A 19,129-nucleotide genomic window follows, 5' to 3' on the forward strand; every position below is an offset into this window, starting at 1 on the left:
TTCCCAGTTTTAGTCGGATAGTTATAAATTTAAGATATCTAACTTTGGTGTGTGCTTTAGCCAGCCCTTAGATACACCAGAAAACAGAAATACGTAGTTTTTTCTTCCTTGTTAAGAAAAAAAGTTTAATAAAACTTGTATGCTGGAAGAATTACTTAAAACCAGGGAAGGCCAGATACTTTAGAATTTATCACTATCACCACATAAGATGTTATATAAACAAGTTATAACAACAGTAACTTTGGGAATAGGATGTTCTCAAACAGTTCTTTCAATCTTCTATGGCAAGAAAGGCTGTAGTGATAAGTACTTTTAGAAATACCTGGACAGGATATTGGAAGACCTTTTAGAAAAAATAAAATGGACTTTTAAAAATCCTGCAGGAGAGCAACCAAAACCCTGCAAAAAGCTCACTGCCAGAATGTGTCCTTTCATAAAATGTTAAGTCATCTCTGATGAATCCCAAAGGCTCCTTATTTTAATATACTTTGGAAATGATTTTGCTACACAATAACAAATCATCGAAAGCATCAACTAAAGCAAATGAGATAGTAAAAGCTGGAAAGAAGGTCAGATGAACAAATATTCAGAGCACTGAAATGTAACATTCAGTAAGAGCTGCCACCTATGGCTCCATGATAAATCATGCCTCTGCACGAGTAGGCAAAGCGCGTCTGCCACCAAGCCTTAGACTCCTACCCGACTGAGTTCCTGGAGGGCACAGCCTATCTTCCCATTCTTCCTGTTGTGCTGTTCATTTATTCATCTACAAAAACACTCATTAATTTTTCTCACCATTCAAAACATATTTAACCAGTTCCTACCTTTTGCTAGGAACTAATTATCCCTTCTAAGCTTAAGAACATTTCTTGGGTCAAGATGTTTAAATAAGTTGACGTGCTTGAGGTATATAATCGTGCATTATAATTTTCCTATCTTGTCCAGAAGGATATCATCAGAAACTTCTGAGAATGTCTTACTGACCTCTGTATCATCCAAAAATATATCATGAAACAGAAGCTCCAATGTTTGTTGAATTGCTATGACAACAGTCATTAAAGTAAACAACCACACATATATTTACATGAGTTTAAGTACTCAATTTAAACAGTTATATATATATTATATGCAACCTGTGTATGTATAAGCATGTACATCCATAAAATGTTTCCCAATTCAAGCTGATGGCACCCTTATTTCAAAAAACCAGCGGTTACTACCACGTTCTTCCCTCCCTACCTTACAAAGGTACTAAACAGGAGGAGAGAAGAGGGAAGAAGACAAACGTATCGCATAAATAAGAAGAAAAGAAGGAACATGAACAGATGACAGCTGGGGCTCTTTGCCCATCTGGAGTCAAATCAATGCACCACTAGAGAAAGGACAAATAACCCTTAGAACTCTGAGCCGCTTCGCTATCTCTCCCCTCCCCTACCTGGATGCTGCTTGGCCTAAAGAAACAAAGTAGCTGATCAAGAGACTACAACAATGTCAGAGTCAGGTAACAAAACCCAGTGGTACATCAGCCCAGGCATCTCCCTTTACTACAGTTGAGGAAAATGAGTCCCCAAAGAGAGAGGGCTACTTTCCCAAGCCACACAGAGAAGTCATGGTGGGGCTGTGGCTGGCTGCACCCACATCCCCCAGGGTCTTGTCTGGGAGAGTGTGGGGATGGTACCAAAGAAAAACTCCGAGCAAGGATGCCTTCCTAGGATCCACAGGCACGTTTCAGGGACTTCACAAAGCCAATGAAATTGCCTGCAAAACTGTGTGGCTCCCATTTTTCAGGGGAGCAGGTTTACTGCTTTTATCAGTCTGAACGAGGTCCATGACTCAAAAAATTTAAGAACCACTATGTCAAGGGTTGGGCTTGAGGGAAAGGCTAAAAGTGAATGAGATTAATTCCAAACTAAAAGGAACTCAGATTTTCAATAACCTGAAGCCTATGCTTGGGCCAGGCAGCCTGTGGAACCACCTAAGGAGAACACAGCCCTAAATTTTCTGGTCTGGATGTTAGAGATCCTCTAAGGCAAAAAAAAAGTGTGTTAGGACAGGCGAGGCATGTCTTTGTGACCTCAGGTGACACAGAAAAGGAGTGAGCAGCACAAACTTTAACTACCGATTAGGTGGTCTCAGGTTAGAAGTAACTAGCAAGACTGAGTTCTCTGGAATCACAGAAAAGGTTTTGGCAGTAATAGTCATCATGAACCATGATGGAAGGTTTCTGCAGTCTTTCAAAGCCAAGGCAGACTTGACTTTCAATCAGGCCTTTCACTGTACCTGCTTGTGAACAGTGACCCCAGAAAGGGTGCCACACACCCCGGAAGACCTAATGAAATCACAGGGGTCTTTGTTTTCCTCTTATTTCTGATGTCAACATCAGTCCCAGGAGTGGGCAAAGGCCTTGGTACTTGGTCACAGGGAACTGGATACACGTCAGCCATTGCAATTTCCCTGGGAAACAGAAAATATTTTCCCCACTCTATGGATGAGGAAATTGAAGCAAAGGGAGAAACGTCCAAGGTTTTTCAAGGAGGTGAAGAGCCAAGAGCTCTGAGGTTAGGGCTTGCAGCTAAATACTCCACACTGGCTCTGGCTGGATATTCCATCTCCTTTTGGGAAGCGAGCAGTTGTGGAAGTTGTGGGAACTCTAGTTGCTAAGGACAAGATACGAGATAACAGTTTACACCACACAACTATCCATATGGAATCCATCGCACATTACAACAGGAGACTTGAGGCCTCACTAGGTAAATGAGATAGAAAAAGGGAACCTGGGGGTTACTCATCATTTTCCAAATCAGAGATTTATGTCCCTTTTGGAAAGAAGAAGGAACACCTGGCTGCAGCCCAGTTTTGAGTAATATTTGCCACTGAGAAGCCGTATGCAGAAATTCCTGGCACAACTTTGGAGAGCTCTTCCGATGGGGCTCTGGCCGGTCCTTGTAAATGACTGAGATTTAAAACCCTATCAAATCAGAGAAGCAGAGAGTATGCTTGATGCAGCACCATAAATCCCTCTCTGTGAAGCTAATTTCAAACTTACAATAGCAATGTTCAGAGAGAAAAAGTATCTGCACATACCCATAAAAGATAGGATTTTTTTTTTTTTTAAGCCAAGAAGGGTAGACATCAATGCCTAACAATGATCTGCGTGGCTGGAATACAGTCGATTACTTCCTTAAATATATTTTCTGATTTTTTCTGCAACGAAAATGCACTGCTTGGGGAATAAAGAATTAAATAAAAGTAAGTAAAGGAAATATAAAAGCTAGCAACTTCAAGTGTCAATAGACAGCCAGAGCTTATCTCATCCGACTGACTCATTTAACAAAAGAAAGGGAGGCGGCAGAGCGGGGAGCACCTTGCCTGTGGTCCCTCAGCTGGCCAGCAAGGGATGGAGAGCCAGGACCTGGAAATCTCCCGCCTGCCTTCCTTTCCTCTGCACCCCGCCCCCCGCCCCCCAACGGGCTGCAGTTGCTGGATTCCTTAGGCTAGGAAACCCCTAAGCCTGATTCGAGGTGAGAAAGAGCCTCAAGTGCTAGACAAAGTACAGCCAGATTCCAGCTCAAGAAGAGCTGAAATGAAAATGGCACTCACCAAGAGGACAATGTGAAGGGAATGAGGTGTCCCAGGCTCTGTCACAACTGCTACACAGAACAACTTCATAAACGTGCCATGTTTTCTTGCCTCTGGCTGGCACACATGTGATCCCCCCACGCCTGGAATACCTTCCTCTTGTCCTCTCTCCCATGTATTTCTACAAATTCCTACTCATCCTTTAAGATCAACTTACAAGTCCCTTGCAAGACCTTCCCTGGTCTTCCCCATTTACAAAGCCAATTGGTACCAGGACACCTTAAGAAGAGGATACACCTTGACTGTAGAGCATATAACAATGTTAGGGAGATCAGCATTGGTTTATAGGTCTCCCTCACTCTTTTGATAGTGTTCTTTGAAGGCAGTGGCTATTTTAATCACCTCCCTATCTCTGGTACAAGGCAGGGACTCAAATGTCAGTTGAATAAACGTATGTCTGCTAACAGACATACGGTAAGAGTTTAACCTCTCCTTCCAAATCTACCAGTTGTCTTTCTCTCCTCAACGGTGCATCTGCAGAACTTTTAGGTAATAGGTTGCTCTGGGATAGAGGTTTTTCTTTAAAAAAAGTTTAAATACTTGAGTTTAATTTTTGGCATTTCATGCTTCTCTTTTCTTAACAAAGAGAAAAGAAATGAGAGAAGAAAGGTAGGATTATATTAATATCAAAAGATAAATGGACAGGCTGACTATGACAAAGGCAAAAAGCAAGCACAGTTGACCATATGATGATACCAGCTGACACATATTCTACACCACCCTATCCCTCTCACTGCAAGACACACATACACAGGTGCACACAAAAAGCTAATAACAAGTCACTTCGGGAAGTTCAGTCATAACCTGTCAACAGGAGACCCCATCGAATAGTAAACACCAGAATGAGTGTAATATTAGGGCTGCTAATGGCTAATTAAAATCTGAAGATCAGGTTTCTGGGCACATCTTGCTACATCTGTGCACTAGGCAGTCCCAGACGGTATAAAAACCAAGTTTGGGGCCTGCTTCTTCGTAATAGGCTGTTCCTGCAATATTGCCAAGGTTGTGACAGAATCGTGCGACAAGATCAAGAATCGTCTGCCTGCAGTCTCCTCAGGCACAGCCCTGCTCCTGACTCTGCACATCTGAGAGAAGTTTCCAGTCAACTTCTGGGTCCCAGGAACAAGGCTACTGTTACATAAAACACCAGAAGGGGCCTAGTTTTACTCCTTCTAGGGAAAGAGAACCGTCACAATACTCAAAATACTGCTCCCCTCCCCCAAGACTGACTGGGAAGGGGTACAAGGGAACTTTCTGGCGTAATGGAAACATTCTATGTCTTGACTGAAATGTAGGTTACCTGGGTGTATGTGTTTGTCAGAATTATAGTATTGTCCTCTTAAGATTCACGCATTTCACTGTATGTAAATTTTGCCTAGAAAAAAAGAACCATGCACAATGATCAAACTCTACGTAATAGGTTTACTATCTGCAGTAGTATGGACTGGCAATTTTGGAACTACTTTCTGTGTATTCCAGGCTTGAGCAAGTTAAGTGAATATATGCAGGATACTGGGAGCCAGGTTTCTCACTGTTGGGGAAGGTAGTTACAAATATGGAAAGGGGGAAAGTGAACATTACCAAAGGGGATAAAATATATCATGTGCCTCCTGACATGAGGATACATCATCATTTCTTTGGTATTCCTGCCAAAAATTCATAACCTGAATCTAATCATAAGGAAACATTAGACTAATCCAAATTGAGGGAAATTCTACAAAATAACTGGCAAAATGTCAAAGTGGTGAAGTTAAGAAAGACAAAGAAAGGCTAAGGAACTTTTCCAGATTGAGGGAAGCCAAAGAGACATGACAACTAAATGCCCGATCCTGAACTGGATTCTGGTCTGGAGAAAAAACTTATGAAGAACATTACTGGTACAAATAACAACATCTGAAATATGGACCGTGTATTAGATAACAGTATTGTTACACAAACATTAAACTGCCTGAATTTGGTAAGTGCATTGTGCTTAGGTAAGATAAGAACCTTTTTCTTAGGAAACATATGTTGAAGTACTTAGCTACGAACAATCACCATGTCTCCAATTCACTCTCAGTTTCAACAAAAAGAGGAGAGGCAGGGAGGGAGAAGAGCACATACACACAAATGGGGAAAAATGTAAACACTTGGGGGATCTGGGTAAAGGAGTTCCTTGTACTATTCCTGCAACTTGTCTGTAAGTTTAAAATTGTATCAAAATAGAAAGGTACCCCTCCAAATACCCTAACTTCCTCCCAATTACTTAGGTGAAAAATCTAAAAACAACAAATTAACTCCATGTATTATAAGAAATTCTTTCAAGAATATCGGTTTCAAATCTGTACTTTTCCCTTTGGCAGCAATTCCACACAACTATTTGGCTCTGAATTCCTTTATGAAACCTAAAAAAGGACTCATATACCTTCCAATAGGGTTTTTTGAAATTCTAGTGACAGATACTGTCATTTTGGAAAGTCTTACAAGGCAATAAATAGAAACTGGAATGAAAGCGACTCCTCACCACCCTCCTCCCTCCAGATTCTTCAGTATTTTTTCTGGAAGATGGAACAATTCACCTGGCTGTATGCCAAGCTAAAATCAAATAGGATAAGGAACAATTTGCGTGTAGATGATTTAGCCTTCCCTGCCACAGAAGCAGAGAACTGTACTCTTCCCCGCCGCAGGCCTTATAAAAGGTCTCTATTTTACTGATATAAGTAAGGTAGTGAAGGCAGTTTTACTCAGCACAGTTTATCCTGCCTCCCCAACCTTTCTGTGCGTATGCTTAAACCAAGACGCAAGCATGGCCTTAGAGCTGGGGAGCAGAACTACTGCGCACTACCAAGGGAAAAATCACTTCATGGATGTCAAAGGAGAAACGTTTAAGAGTCATTTTTAGCCTCAAAGAATGTTTTTGAAACAATAACAACTATGATATGACTCAGTATAAAAAATGTTATGCTAAGTATGAATTAAGAAAAATTCACATGCACAGAGATGAAAATGTAATTGGATTTGTCATTTCAAAGTATTAATGCTGGGTTTGCAGATAATAGAGAATGACATCCTCCTAAGCGAATAAATAAGTTAGCCAAGTAAGTAAATGCTGTGTTTCTACTGTAAGGAAATACATGCACCAATGAAGCAACCTTTTCAGCACAAAAGAAACTTAATACCCAGACCACATGAAAAGTGATCGCTATGGGAATAGCACAGCTGTTAAAATCCAAGTCAGTTTGTATTAAATCGTCCAGCATGTTTATGTAAAGCAGGACTCTCAGAATGACCACCAAGGGGAAATAATTTTGCTAACAAAAAAGTAATACCTATAATTAATTTAATGCTTACAATAAGTGTGAAAGAAAATGCAAAGCTATTCTCTTTCAAAGAATATAAGGGACCTCAGCTAGCTGGTATGCTTGTGATCCTTTTGTAAACAGTACCTCAAGGGCTAATTTAATTAGAAATAGAACAAGAAAAAATGAGTGTTTGCATTTCACTTAGAGAACCCAATTATCCTTATTTCATTGACTAACCAGATTTACATAAAGCCACAGAAAAACCTCTGGCACCGGTGCCAAACAATTTCAATATGAAAATTAATACTGCCAAGTTATTTTGAGACCAATTAGCTTAGCCATTCAAAGAAAAAAATGTGCTCCACTGAAGAGCACGTAATCCTAAAACCTGCATTTCTGAAGACAGAAGTGCACACAGACCTCCTTGAGGCCCTGACTTGAGAAGATAGAAGATGCCTTAAAGAACCTACAGAAAAAAGGAGCTCACGGATAACTACTAACAAACAGCTTTAAATCTCAACAGAGACACTTGGGATGCATAACGATAGAACAGGAGCTTACTTTACTTTTGAAGAAAAGAGAGAACGAGCTACTCTAAGTTTTTGAGCACCTAAAATTAACCAAATTTATCAACATTGTTTGTCAAATCTGAGTTTTTAACTTTTTTTTTGGCCGTGCCGCACGGCATGTGGGATCTTAGTTTCCTGATCAGGGATCGAACCCGTGCCCCCTGCATTGGAAACTCGGAGTCTTAACCGCTGGACCACCAGGGAAACCCCCTGAGTTAACTTTTTAGAGAGACTGACTGGTCAGGATTGTGCTTCTCATAAGACAAGACCCAGGTAAAGTTTTCAAAGAAAGCGTGTCATCTCAGAGTGGAGAGACTATCCCTAGAATTCAATCCCTTTCAGAGTGCCAGATGTAGGCTACACAGCAAAGTCCCAAATTATAACCGAGAGGCCAGAGTTTGGGATTAATGACCCCAACGCTATTTTGCATAACACTTGAACATGAAAGTCTTATCAAGAATCATGAGTTTTAAAAGCCCAGGTTAAATCACTGGGCATTAGAAGGCTTAAAGAGGTATCCAAAAGGAAATCAGCTATAACACACAGTGTACATGTGAAAATAACTCAGACTATCTCAAAGCCTATTAAAAAATGAGATGCCATCACTGTAGTTTTGAGATACATCAGCCGTTTCCCATTACAATGGAGGACATACCAGCTCTATTTTTAGAGCCTCTGGAAAGATCAAAGCTGAATGGGCCCGTTTATTGGCTCCCAATCCAGGGCCCTAATCTCTGTTTATTCCTTCTTTGTCATTACGTAGATCTCCGAAAGACACACCACCAGGACCGCCTGCTACCCCTCATCCCCTGAGTAACACTTAAAAATTGCTCTGGGAGGGTCGGTACAAGCGAGGAGCTCTCTGGGGAGGAACAAAGACGAGTAAAGTTCAAATTCGAGTCCAAATTACCATCATGATTCAAGTACTAATACAGAACTATAGTAATCTAATTCAGTCTCTCTCTCTACACTATAAACCACACTTTCTCGGGCTGGTTTCTCGTGAGAATGAATACAGATAAAATGAAAACACAATCCTTTCTGGTTTGGCATTTTTAGGCCCTCCCCTCCTCCACAGAAAGCCCTCAGTTGGTTTCAGTGCCTCTGGCTAGTAAGGCTGAAGAGCTCATTTTAAACAAGTCCCATGAATGTAGAACGACTTACTTTGGAAGAACAAGCTGTACATTTGTCAAATGCCAGGCTGACAGGAAGGACATTATCAAACCGCGACAGAAATCCTCGTATCTAAAAACAAACACAACAAGGCACATCAAGCCCAGAATGACACACCTGTGAAGTACGTGTGTCGCTTCTGACAAGTGGGAAACAATTAATAGGGTGCTCCTGGTACAGATTCACAAAAATGAAGTTCAATGTAGATATTTTCCCTCGTACTATATAATCAGTTTGAGGAAGAACTATATGAGGTCCTTTATCCCATTAAGAACTGGTCTACAAGCTTTGCACATATTTGAGACCTAAACACAAACTGACTCCAAAATATAAAAAGAAAGCTGTAAAATCTCAAGTATTGTTTTCATAAATGTCTTCAAATATATAACCAGTCAACTAGTTTATTACTGACAATTCTCATGTATGTTACAGTGAATATAGGACAAGTGTGCATTTTTAGGATGTGGTATTGGAGTGCGGCCTCAGTAAGAAGGGCTGGGGACTACAGCAGGCAGAAATGGTCCTAAATATAGATCCAGTTACTTGCCCGAGTTGGAACAGATAGGGATAAAATGGAGCGCATTACCAAGTTTATGGGGAAACAGCGCCACCTTGAGCACCTCAGTTATAATTTCTGAATTACAACTCATTTCCATTTACGGGGTGTCAGTTATAACCAGGTTTCGCAAACTATAATTTAAGTAATCCAGACACTACACTTCCAGAACTACACTGACACCAAAAGGGGACTTTCAACTGTTACATATATCATTTAAATATTATTACTAAAAATATGTATGGTGAAATCTCTGAAGTCTCCATAGGACTCAACATTTACAATAAGCCAAACACCACCAATCTTCTCTTGAGTTAATTTATTTGGTCTTGACAACTACCCCACTGATGAAACTCCGGCTGGGAAGGGTGAAGCATCTTGGCTCAGGTAAACAAAAAGTGACAACGCTAAGATTCAGAAGCGGGCCCCTGCTCCCAAACCTGGCCAGGCCCTGGCCGGGGCTCCCTCTCTCCTTCCTTTCCCTTCCCTCCCTCTCAGGACGGCACAGCTTTTGTCTTCAATGTGAGGGCTCACCACACATTTAACAGCCTCACTTGAGTACAGCAAAAGAACCAACCCCCCCCCCACCCCCGCTCTCCCCCCCAGTCCTTGTTGCCTTTAGCCACCCTACCAACACTCCCCCAAAACAAAACCAAGGAAACCTGGCGGACTCTTTAAAGAGACAGGCTTCTGAGTGTGGGCAACTCCACCTTTAAGCCCACACTGCAACTAGTCTAGTTACATTTGCATACTTATTGCTGGAAGATCTAACCTTAAAGGAAATGCCTATAGCAATCTTCTAAACGTCGTTATCTATATGTTATGAGATTTCAATGTAATCCAAGATCAAGAGAGTGTTTGGTAGTAATGATAAGCTAGGTAGCTGGGATAAGTTAGCTGGCCTCACGGTGAACCTTTGAAAATGTGACTTTAGTTCTTTAGTTCTCTGTATCTTTAGTTCTTTAGTTCTAAATCTTTAGTTCTCTGTATCTCAGGAAGGTGGTGACCATTTCCTAATACAGTGCTTGAGGCACAAGCAGGGTCCTAAGTTTGCTCTCCAGGTCACCAAAACAAGAGATGGCAGACCAGCAGAAAAGACTATAACGGCAGGTCACAAATGGATATGTTGAGATCCTCATGAGATCTGGAAGTTACAGGCCCAAAGAATTCTCATAGTGAATCTCCTTCTATCTCAATGGCTTTAATATTAAATTTACCTAGAAAAATATTTATCATATGTAGCATATTTTCCATGAAAATGTTCACTGATATGGCCTACAGGTTAAGGTCTCCATATAGGTTTCATGAAAAGGTCTCCTGATTCTCTTTTCTCTCATACAGGTAATAAACTTTGTGTTGTGCAAAGAAATACTGGTATTTTTCTCTGCTAAACTGTTCCACGATTGGAGGTGCGGAGTTAAAGGCGAAGGGAAGGGAGACAGTAGGCCCAGTTAGGAGCGGAAAGGAAGGGAGAAAAGGGAGAGGAAGGAAGGAAGGAAAGAGAAAATATAAACCAAAAACACAGGTGGTGAGCAACAGAAAGGAGCCGAAGTGAATGGGGTGGCCAAGCAGGGGCACCCACACCATTGTTTAGCACCCCAGACAGCTCTTTACCAGGAAACTGACTCATTTTCCCAGGAAATGAAGTAGAATAACATCTGTGTGTGAGGCCTTTCAAATTCCCCAAGTTGGTCTCAGAAGGCTCAGAACTCCACCAAACTAATTCCAGTTTTAGGAAATTCAAAAGAGGAAGGCCTGTTCTCACACCAACTGCGACAGACTCCTAACGGGCACCTCCACAGGTGAGCTCTCTCCCTCCCACTGAATCCAACACTCTGCTATGGATTAATTTTCCTAAGACACAGCTCTGAGGTGTGTCACTTTTTATCAGCTTCCTAGAGCTGACCAAAAAAGCAGAGAATTCCTCATGCTGGCACTCAAGGTCCCCCCTAATCTGGGCCCATTTTGCCTTTCTGATCTTTTCACAGGCTTCATACAACTACCAAGCTCAAGTACAACGTCCCTCTCAAAGACATTACTGCGTTGCTGACCTTGTCTCACGCCGAATTCTGTGACTCAGCTCTTCCTTTGGGAACCAGCTATATAACCAAATCTACATCTTCCATAACAGTCACTCAAGCTCAAACACACCTCTTTCATAAATGCTCAATCCACCCACCACCTGACTTAGAGATAACGCCTTCATTACGTGAAATCCTTCTTTTTGGTATTTATCACCAAAATAACTTATGTAATAGTTATTTCTTTAAAAAATAACAGGTTTACTGAGATAAAATTCATGTACCATAAACTTACTTTAGCGTATACAATTCAGTGGCTTCTAGTATATTCATGGAATTTTGTAAACATCACCAATACCTAATTTCAGAACATTTTCAGCACCCCCAAAAGAAACTCAGAACCCCTAAGAAATTAGTCCCCACTTTCCACTTTTCCCAAATGCTGGCAACTACTAATCTACTTTCTATTTCTATTGATTTGCCTAATTTGCCTATTTACTACAAATGGAATCATATATGACTGGCTTCACTTACTATATTGTATCATGTGTATTTCATTCCTTTTTATTGCTAAATACTATTCAATTACATGGATATACCATATTTTGTTTATTCACAAGTTGAATAACTTTTGGGTATATATATATAGAGAGAGTGGCATTAATGGATCTCATGGTAACTATATGTTTAACATTTTGAGGACCAAAGTGACTGCACCATATTACTTTCCTGCCAGCAACATACGAGGGTTCCAATTTCTCCACCTTCTTGTCTCTTTGAGGTAGCCATCCTAATGAATATGAAGTGGTAGCTCACTGTGGTTTTGATTTGCATTTCTCTAATGACTAATAGTGTTGAGCATTTTTTCATGTGCTTCTTGACCATTCATATTATCTTTCTTCAGAGAAATGTAGATTCAAATTCTTGGCCAAATTTTAAATTGGGTTTTCTTTTTATTGTTGAATGTTAAGAGTTCTTTATATATTCTGGATATGAGTTTCTTTCAGATATGATTTTGCAAATATTTTCTCCCATTCTGTGGGGTGTCTTTTTACTTTCTTGATGGGTGTCCTTTGAAGCACAGAACTTTACTTTCTTGATGTTCTATTTATTTTTCCTTTGGTTTCTTGGCCTTTTGGTATCATAGATAACAAACCAATTCTCACCCAAGGTTAAGAAGAGTTAGTATGTTTTCTTATTTAATAGTTTTAGCTCTTACATTTAGGTCTGCAATCCATTTTGAGGTGTTTTTTTATATGGTGTGACATAAGGGTCCAAATTCACTGTTTTGTATGTGGAAATCCAGTTGTTCCAATACTTTCTTGAAAAGGCTCTTCTCCCCCCGTTTAATTGGCAAGAAATGACCATAAATGTCAGGGTTCATTTCTGGACTCTCAATTCTATTCTGTTGATCTATATGTCTACCTTTATGACAGTACTACACTGTCTTGATTATAGTAGCTTTGTAGTAAGTTTGGAAACTGGGAAGTATGAGTCTTCTAACTTTGTTCTTCTTTTTCAAGATTATTTTAACTATTCTGGGTCCTTTGCCTTGCCAAATGAGTTTTAGAATCAGCTTGTGTAATATAATTACTTAAAAAATTACTTTTTAATCTCTCTTGCTTTTAGAGGGCAAGATATAGGTTGAACTATTTGCATCTGTCCATAGCACAGTGATTTGCTCATAACAAATACTAATTATTAATTATGAAATGAGTGGATGAGAAAAACACAAACATCCCAAAGCCAACCAAATTATTCATACCTGAAGTATTCAGAGGAAACACATCCCAAATAAACCACAAGAAAAACTCCATCTTACCACCATTCACATCTTCCAGGCAATATGAAGCCCTTCCCCATCAACAACTCTTTAAATCCCCTGTATTACAAATGCACTGAGCTTCCACAATATGCTGTGTTCCCTAAAATCTTACAAGAAATGCATAAAATTTAAAGAGCAGAAGTTGCTACTTAAAATTTTAGCACCTTCCTTAGACATGCATAGAAATCCCAGAGCAAATCTAAAATCCAGGCACCTGATGCAAAATCCTAATAAATATATTCTACCTATTTAGAGAGGCCAGGCACCAATTCACAATCAAAGAAGTTATAAGGATTTGTCCCTTGCTTGGGTGGAGAAAAATTCACCAACACCCTCCTACTTAGAAGTGTGCAAAGTACATGAAACAACATGCTCATCTGGTATTTTTCGAAGCCTGCCTGATCAGAAGAATCCCCTGGAACTTGACTGAAAAGATCTGAAGTAAGGCCAGAGCATGTGCATGTTTAACAAGAGCCCAGGTGATTCAGAGCCTTTGGAAGAAGATGCTTTCAGTTACCAACCTCATTTACCCCTTCCCGTGATTTAATCTATACCCTCAGCATCACCTGTTGTATGTCAGAAAGCAGATGGAAGCAGTTAGCAAGCCTCTGACTACTTTCCACGTTTTTTATGCATAGCACCACCACACCCGGCTAATTCAGCCACATCTAAATTAACATCTAAATGACGAGATTTTTATAAAGTGATTTCTCCATCCACTCTAAGGCCTCTTGACACGGCTCAAGATACAGTCTTCCAACTTTGGGGACTACACACAGCTTACTCTAAACCCTTATTTGATTATAATATTTGCTGTCCATCTTTCCTTACAGGAGGGTAAGTATTAAACGGCTCTTTTTAAAAATTTTAATTCGACCTATTATAAAAGTAATAAGCATGACAGAAAACAAAAGAGCAAAAAAATAACCCGTACTCCCATAGCATATTTACCCCTGTCTTCCTATTTTTTAAAATATATTTAAATACTTAACTTCCTTTTAAACCGCCTCCCGAATACTATTGGCTTCTCAATCTCTCCCCTCCCTAGCGGGGGAAAAACTGCCAATTCCACAAACACACGAACACACACACATGCGCCTCTACTAGAGGGGCCAAACTTTGCCTGCCTCGCTGCATATTTTATTTTCTAAATTACATTGATGAAGGTTTTTTTTTCCTCTTAATGCTGAAAAGAATAAAGAAGATATTAAAATGGCCTGTATGAAAATCCAATCAGTGGTTGCCTGGGTCTGAGGGTGGGGATATTACCATAGAAAAGGCACAACGTCAGTTTTGGGGATGGATGGAAAAGCTCTGGACCTCATTTGCGGTGGTGGTGGTCATATGCAAGTGTACACACTCGTCTAAACTCATTAAAACGCACGTTTAAACGGGTACATTTGACTGTACATAAGTTATGCCTCAAAAAAGGTGACTAAAAAAGGTTCATAACCTCATTAACATTTTCCAAACAATACAGAAAGGTACAAAATGAAAGCATAAAGTCCCTATTGCCCCCAATCCCTCTGCCTCAAAAAAACAAAACAAAAAAAACCACCAAAAAAAGCCCCCCCAGCATCAGTTTCCAATGTAGCCTTCCAGGGAAAGAAAGAGTGTTCTACGAACAGACCAGCTCTACAACACGCGTCTCTTCGCTACCCCCTGAATATTTAAAAACCCCACCTGGGAAGCTGGGAGAAGTCCAATTACCTGCGGTTTCCTGGCTCCCTTCCCTCTCTTCACCCCCAGGCCCCACAAAGGGCAGAAGGAGCTTGAGTTGAATCCCCGTCTTCAAACACCAGCGAGGCGCACGGTTGCACTTGCGCTTGGCTAACAAGGCCTCACGCCCCCTCACCCGGAAGGAGCAAAGATGAGCACAGAGATGACGCACAAAGCCTCAGAGCCAGGCCTATATAGGCTCCCGGCCTCCCTCCCCCCTCGGGGCGGTTCCCAGGAGGACAGTGGGCGGTCCCGGCCGGATTCATTACGCGCACCTGTGCGCATCTAACTAGCGTCCAAAGGTTGGAAGGCAGGAACACCTGTTTGGGGGTGTGTGCTAGGGACTAGGAGGAGTCCAGGGCCCTTTTGGAAAGAGAACTAGGGCCGGTGGGAGCACAAAACTCAAAAGCCATGACCAACAAGCAGGATTTGGTCCGTGTCAACTTGACGAGTCACGTGCTTTGTCCCATAGGATGCCATCAAGAAACCATCTTTATAGAATGAAGTCGTTGTTCTCAAACACCTAACGTCCCTGGAGGTTGTCATTCAGTGGATCTGGAACAGGGCTGGGAAATGTGTATTCTGGAACGGCTCCCGAGGTGATTCTGATGCACCATCCCTGGATTAGGCTGTCTTCCACTTAAAGGCTCAAGGACTCCAATTCTATGCCCAGATCCTCTGTTATCTCCTCCGGTCCATTCTCTGTACAGCAGCCAAACCTGATCATGTCACCGCTCCGCTTATGACTTTTCAACGGCTCTCCCCTGCCCCTGGGTTTAAGATGGCCTGTGAGGCCCTGCCTCTCCTCCTCTTCCCCTGTGCTCTCCCAATTCTCTACGTTACAGGGGGGACACTGGTCGCCTTTCAGATTCTCAAACTCACCCATCTTCTCTGCCTCTCCTGTGCCTCCCCTAAAGTGCTAACGCCCCTCCCTTCTCCCTCCATAGAAACAACTGCTCCCTCCTAACCTTGGAAGCCTTGCAGGAGGGCATGTCCTGACATCCTGTGGAAATGGTGGCCTAGGGGACTGAGCAGAGGAGCGATATCTGCTACGTGCCATCCCTGTGTCTGGCTCTCTGGAGTGTTTTCACATACTCATCTCATGTTGCCCTCACTACCATCCTGGGACTTTCCCCTGTATTCCAGATAAAGAAATCGAGGCTCAGGGAAGTGGCTTGGCTCACCCAAGATTCTACAACTACCAAGTGGTAAAGCCAGGGACCTGAGTTCTGTTCCTTCTCTCTCAAGTCTAGGGGAAAAGGCTGAAAATCAAGGAGAAGGTAAAAAGAACGGAAGAAAGAAAGAGAAGACCAGAGGAATTAAAAAACAAATAAACACCCCCTCAAAACCAAAAACTCAATATCAAGACGGCTGCCATCAGGGTCTGAGTGGATTAAATTATCTTCAGTCATTTATGCCCAGTCAGCTACAAAATAAATAGATCAGGAATAGAAAGGGGTCTCTTCCATTCTGGGCAGCCGCTCATGGTGTTTACACCTAAGCTGAGTGAAAGCGGCTTGAGCCCCAAGCCCACCTTGAGGTGGGAGATAGATGGGCTCCAGGTTATACATTTACAACTGGCCTTCTGTTAACATTTCATGGGGCAGGAAAAAATGGGCTTCAGGCCGGACACTTACAACTCGCCTCCTGTTTGCATTTCCTGAGACAGGAGATAGGTGGGCTTCAGGTTAGACATTTAAAATCAGCCTCCTGTTTGCTCTCCGAAATGGAAGCAATGACAGAGACAGGGTAAAAAGCCAAGTTTTGTCTCTTGTGGATGCCTTAAGATAACAGTCATGGCAAAAACGAAGAGGGGCAAAACCTCGTTTGAGTAAAGGATCAAGGGATCTCCACTTCGCCCCTCCTTGGGGCAAGGGAGACACTACACATGTGTAGAAAGGCTCCTTGGGGGTCAAAAGTCAGGGGACAACTCCATGCCATGGTGACTCTTGCTTCTCCCAGATGCCTTCACGTCGGGGTCCATCTTGACTGTGGGGTAAGTGTGCACCTAAGGGGAGGGTCCTGAGACAAATTAGCCAGGGGGGGACAAAGCAAGATGATTGGCCAGAAGGGAGACAAAAACCTGGAAAACTGCCCCCTCATACAGGATTTAAACTTCCTAAAGGCGTCACTCTCTCTCTCAGTTCTCCCATGCGTCTTTCCACACGTACTTTGCTTTTCCAAGAAACTTTCTACTTTTCTCTTTACTTTCTGCCTCCTTGCCTGAATTCTTTCTTGACAAGCCAGGCTAGAACTGTGGGTTTAGGCCCTAGCCGCTGGCCTCTGTGGTCTAGCAGTTAGGACTCCCGGTCCGGGGACTGATATTGCTTCCAGCTACTGCTCACTGCTGCTCGCTGCAAGTTGCCGCTTACCGCTGCGTGCGTCCAAAATCAACCTCCCCTGGATGGGAAGTGAAGAGCCAATGCCCAGAAATAAACAGCCATTCTGAGAAGGCACAGTTGCAGCCACAGCAGAAACCTGCTGCTTTGACTTCACACCGGTTTCCAGCAGGCCTGGCGGTATTTCTAGAGCTTGGAGTTTGCATAAATAAGAGCCAACTCCAAACTCCGCATTGCTCTTGGATGTTGCAGAGAGTCTTAACCAAATTCAACGCCAAAATAAAGTTTAGCAAATGCAAAACCTCAGGCGCACCACAGAGGTCTTTGTTTCAGACAACAGCTTCAGCTCCCACCACTAACCCACCTCTCACTGTCAAACAGGGGCCACCAAGGGGCAGAAGAAGCAAGCTGGAAATGAGCCAGCGCCATCCTTAGAAAAATAGCGCAGGATGGAACTAATCCTTCCAACCCTTCCCTGCACGCTCACTGCTTCCAGAGTTTTACGAGATTCCTTGTAACTCCCTTTTTAGGAGGCTAGATAGGCGCCCACTTTACCATTTTAATTAAAAGTGAAAGAGAAAGATAAAAACATTTACAAATGTCCCTTATGTGGCCAGAACTGTGCTAATGTAATTTAATCTATAATGTAATTTAATCTGTACATGAATCCCAGTTGTTTAGTATATTATTATGCCCGTTTTAGTAATTTAAAATATGAAGTTCAGAAAGGATCAGTAACCTGCCCGAGGTCACACAGTGACAAGTGGCAAGAACCGCCTTGAACCCGTTTGTCAAATGGATGAAAATGAAATTAAGAGGCAAAGCTGGGATTCTAATCGGATCTGTATGATCCAGAGCCTTCTGGTTCCCTCCCACGCGAGCCTCCCAAACAGGACAGCCCCATCGGGTGAGCAAAACTCGTGGGGCACAAGTGACGTCCTTCAACTGATAAAATTACGCCCAAGTCCTCTTGGGCCAAGAGATGCTACCTGAGACGCTCTGGAACTCTGGCACTGTGTGTAATTTATCCCCCACTTTGTGTGCCAGGAGCGGGGAATGCCCCTCTCTTCTTCTAGGGCCTTGCACGCAGGGAAGCCCAGACCTTGTCGGATCTTGTACCCAAATCCCTCCTGTATTCAGGGGCCTCCCCATTGGAATGAGACTTCACCACATCTGAGTGGCTTGGGGTACATCCACCACCTTAGAAACTCCAAAGGCAAGTGGAACCAAACGCTTGTGCTGCGTGCCGGTCACCGAACTTCTCTGAACCTAATGGCGCTTTGGCACGGCGTCAGCGTTTGGGGATCACCTGCTGCAGGGATGACTGGAGGGAGGGGGAAGGGAGGATGCACAGGTCACAAACCACAGTGGCTGAAATGGTGAAACAGCAGACGTTTGGACTGTCTGTTCTTCCTGCCCTTTCCATTGCCATCAATTCGAGGGGTACAGAATCAGAGGGGGAAGGAGATTCCTTTTCTCGGGCTACATCTCAGGAAATACGCTCTTAGTGCTTATCTTCTTACCCTCCTTCCTCAGCAGTCAATCCGTCCACACCCCTAGAGGCACACCGATGTCAGCATTTCGGAGCACGGTAAAGAGACCTTACTGAAAGCGAACGGCCTGAGGATTTGTGGGGCACAGCCTGTGCAGACAGGCCAAATCAAGAGCAGGCCGAGGCTTGGCTAGAGACCACAACTCTAGCTCGGCTTTTGTCTCACTGGGAGATTTCCCAGGCTGGTCCCTGCCCAGGTTCTGTCCTAGTTTGGGCTTTGTTCTACTCTTCTGAAAGTAACTAAAACAAAGAACTTGAAAGCCCAAGAGAACTGTGGGGTTGGCAAGTCCAAACCCCTAGGAGGGGCATACCCATCCAGGGTCTTCATTCAGTAGTACTTGAGGACCAAGAGTCCATTTGCCCAAAGAGAAAAAACGTGAACTGCCTGGTCCATGTTGGTATCAAAGCAGGACTGCTATATTCATGACCATGGTTTTCAGACAACTACTGAATTG

The 19,129-nt window shown here is 42.6% G+C and overlaps 1 protein-coding gene across 7 annotated transcripts in view; it reads right to left on the reverse strand.

Annotated features, from left to right (window-relative positions):
* ATG7 (autophagy related 7) overlaps nucleotides 1-19,129 on the reverse strand; it is a 237,546-nt gene that overhangs the window by 147,217 nt on the left and 71,200 nt on the right. For 5 of the 7 annotated variants that reach the window (XM_027093768.1, XM_027093763.1, XM_027093769.1 and 2 more), the window contains one exon: nucleotides 8,654-8,734. The exons of 1 other annotated variant lie outside the window; for it this stretch is intronic. In XM_027093768.1, coding sequence (XP_026949569.1) covers nucleotides 8,654-8,734 — 81 coding nt within the window. Of the gene's footprint in view, nucleotides 1-4,963; nucleotides 5,015-8,653; nucleotides 8,735-19,129 lie in introns of those variants that run through there. One more of the 7 variants, XM_027093767.1, reaches the window with a different exon arrangement.

Source organism: Aethalodelphis obliquidens, unplaced genomic scaffold (genome assembly GCF_003676395.1).
Source record: "Aethalodelphis obliquidens isolate GAN/ISIS:26980383/991018 unplaced genomic scaffold, ASM367639v1 scaffold86, whole genome shotgun sequence".
NCBI classification, from domain to species: domain Eukaryota; kingdom Metazoa; phylum Chordata; class Mammalia; order Artiodactyla; family Delphinidae; genus Aethalodelphis; species Aethalodelphis obliquidens.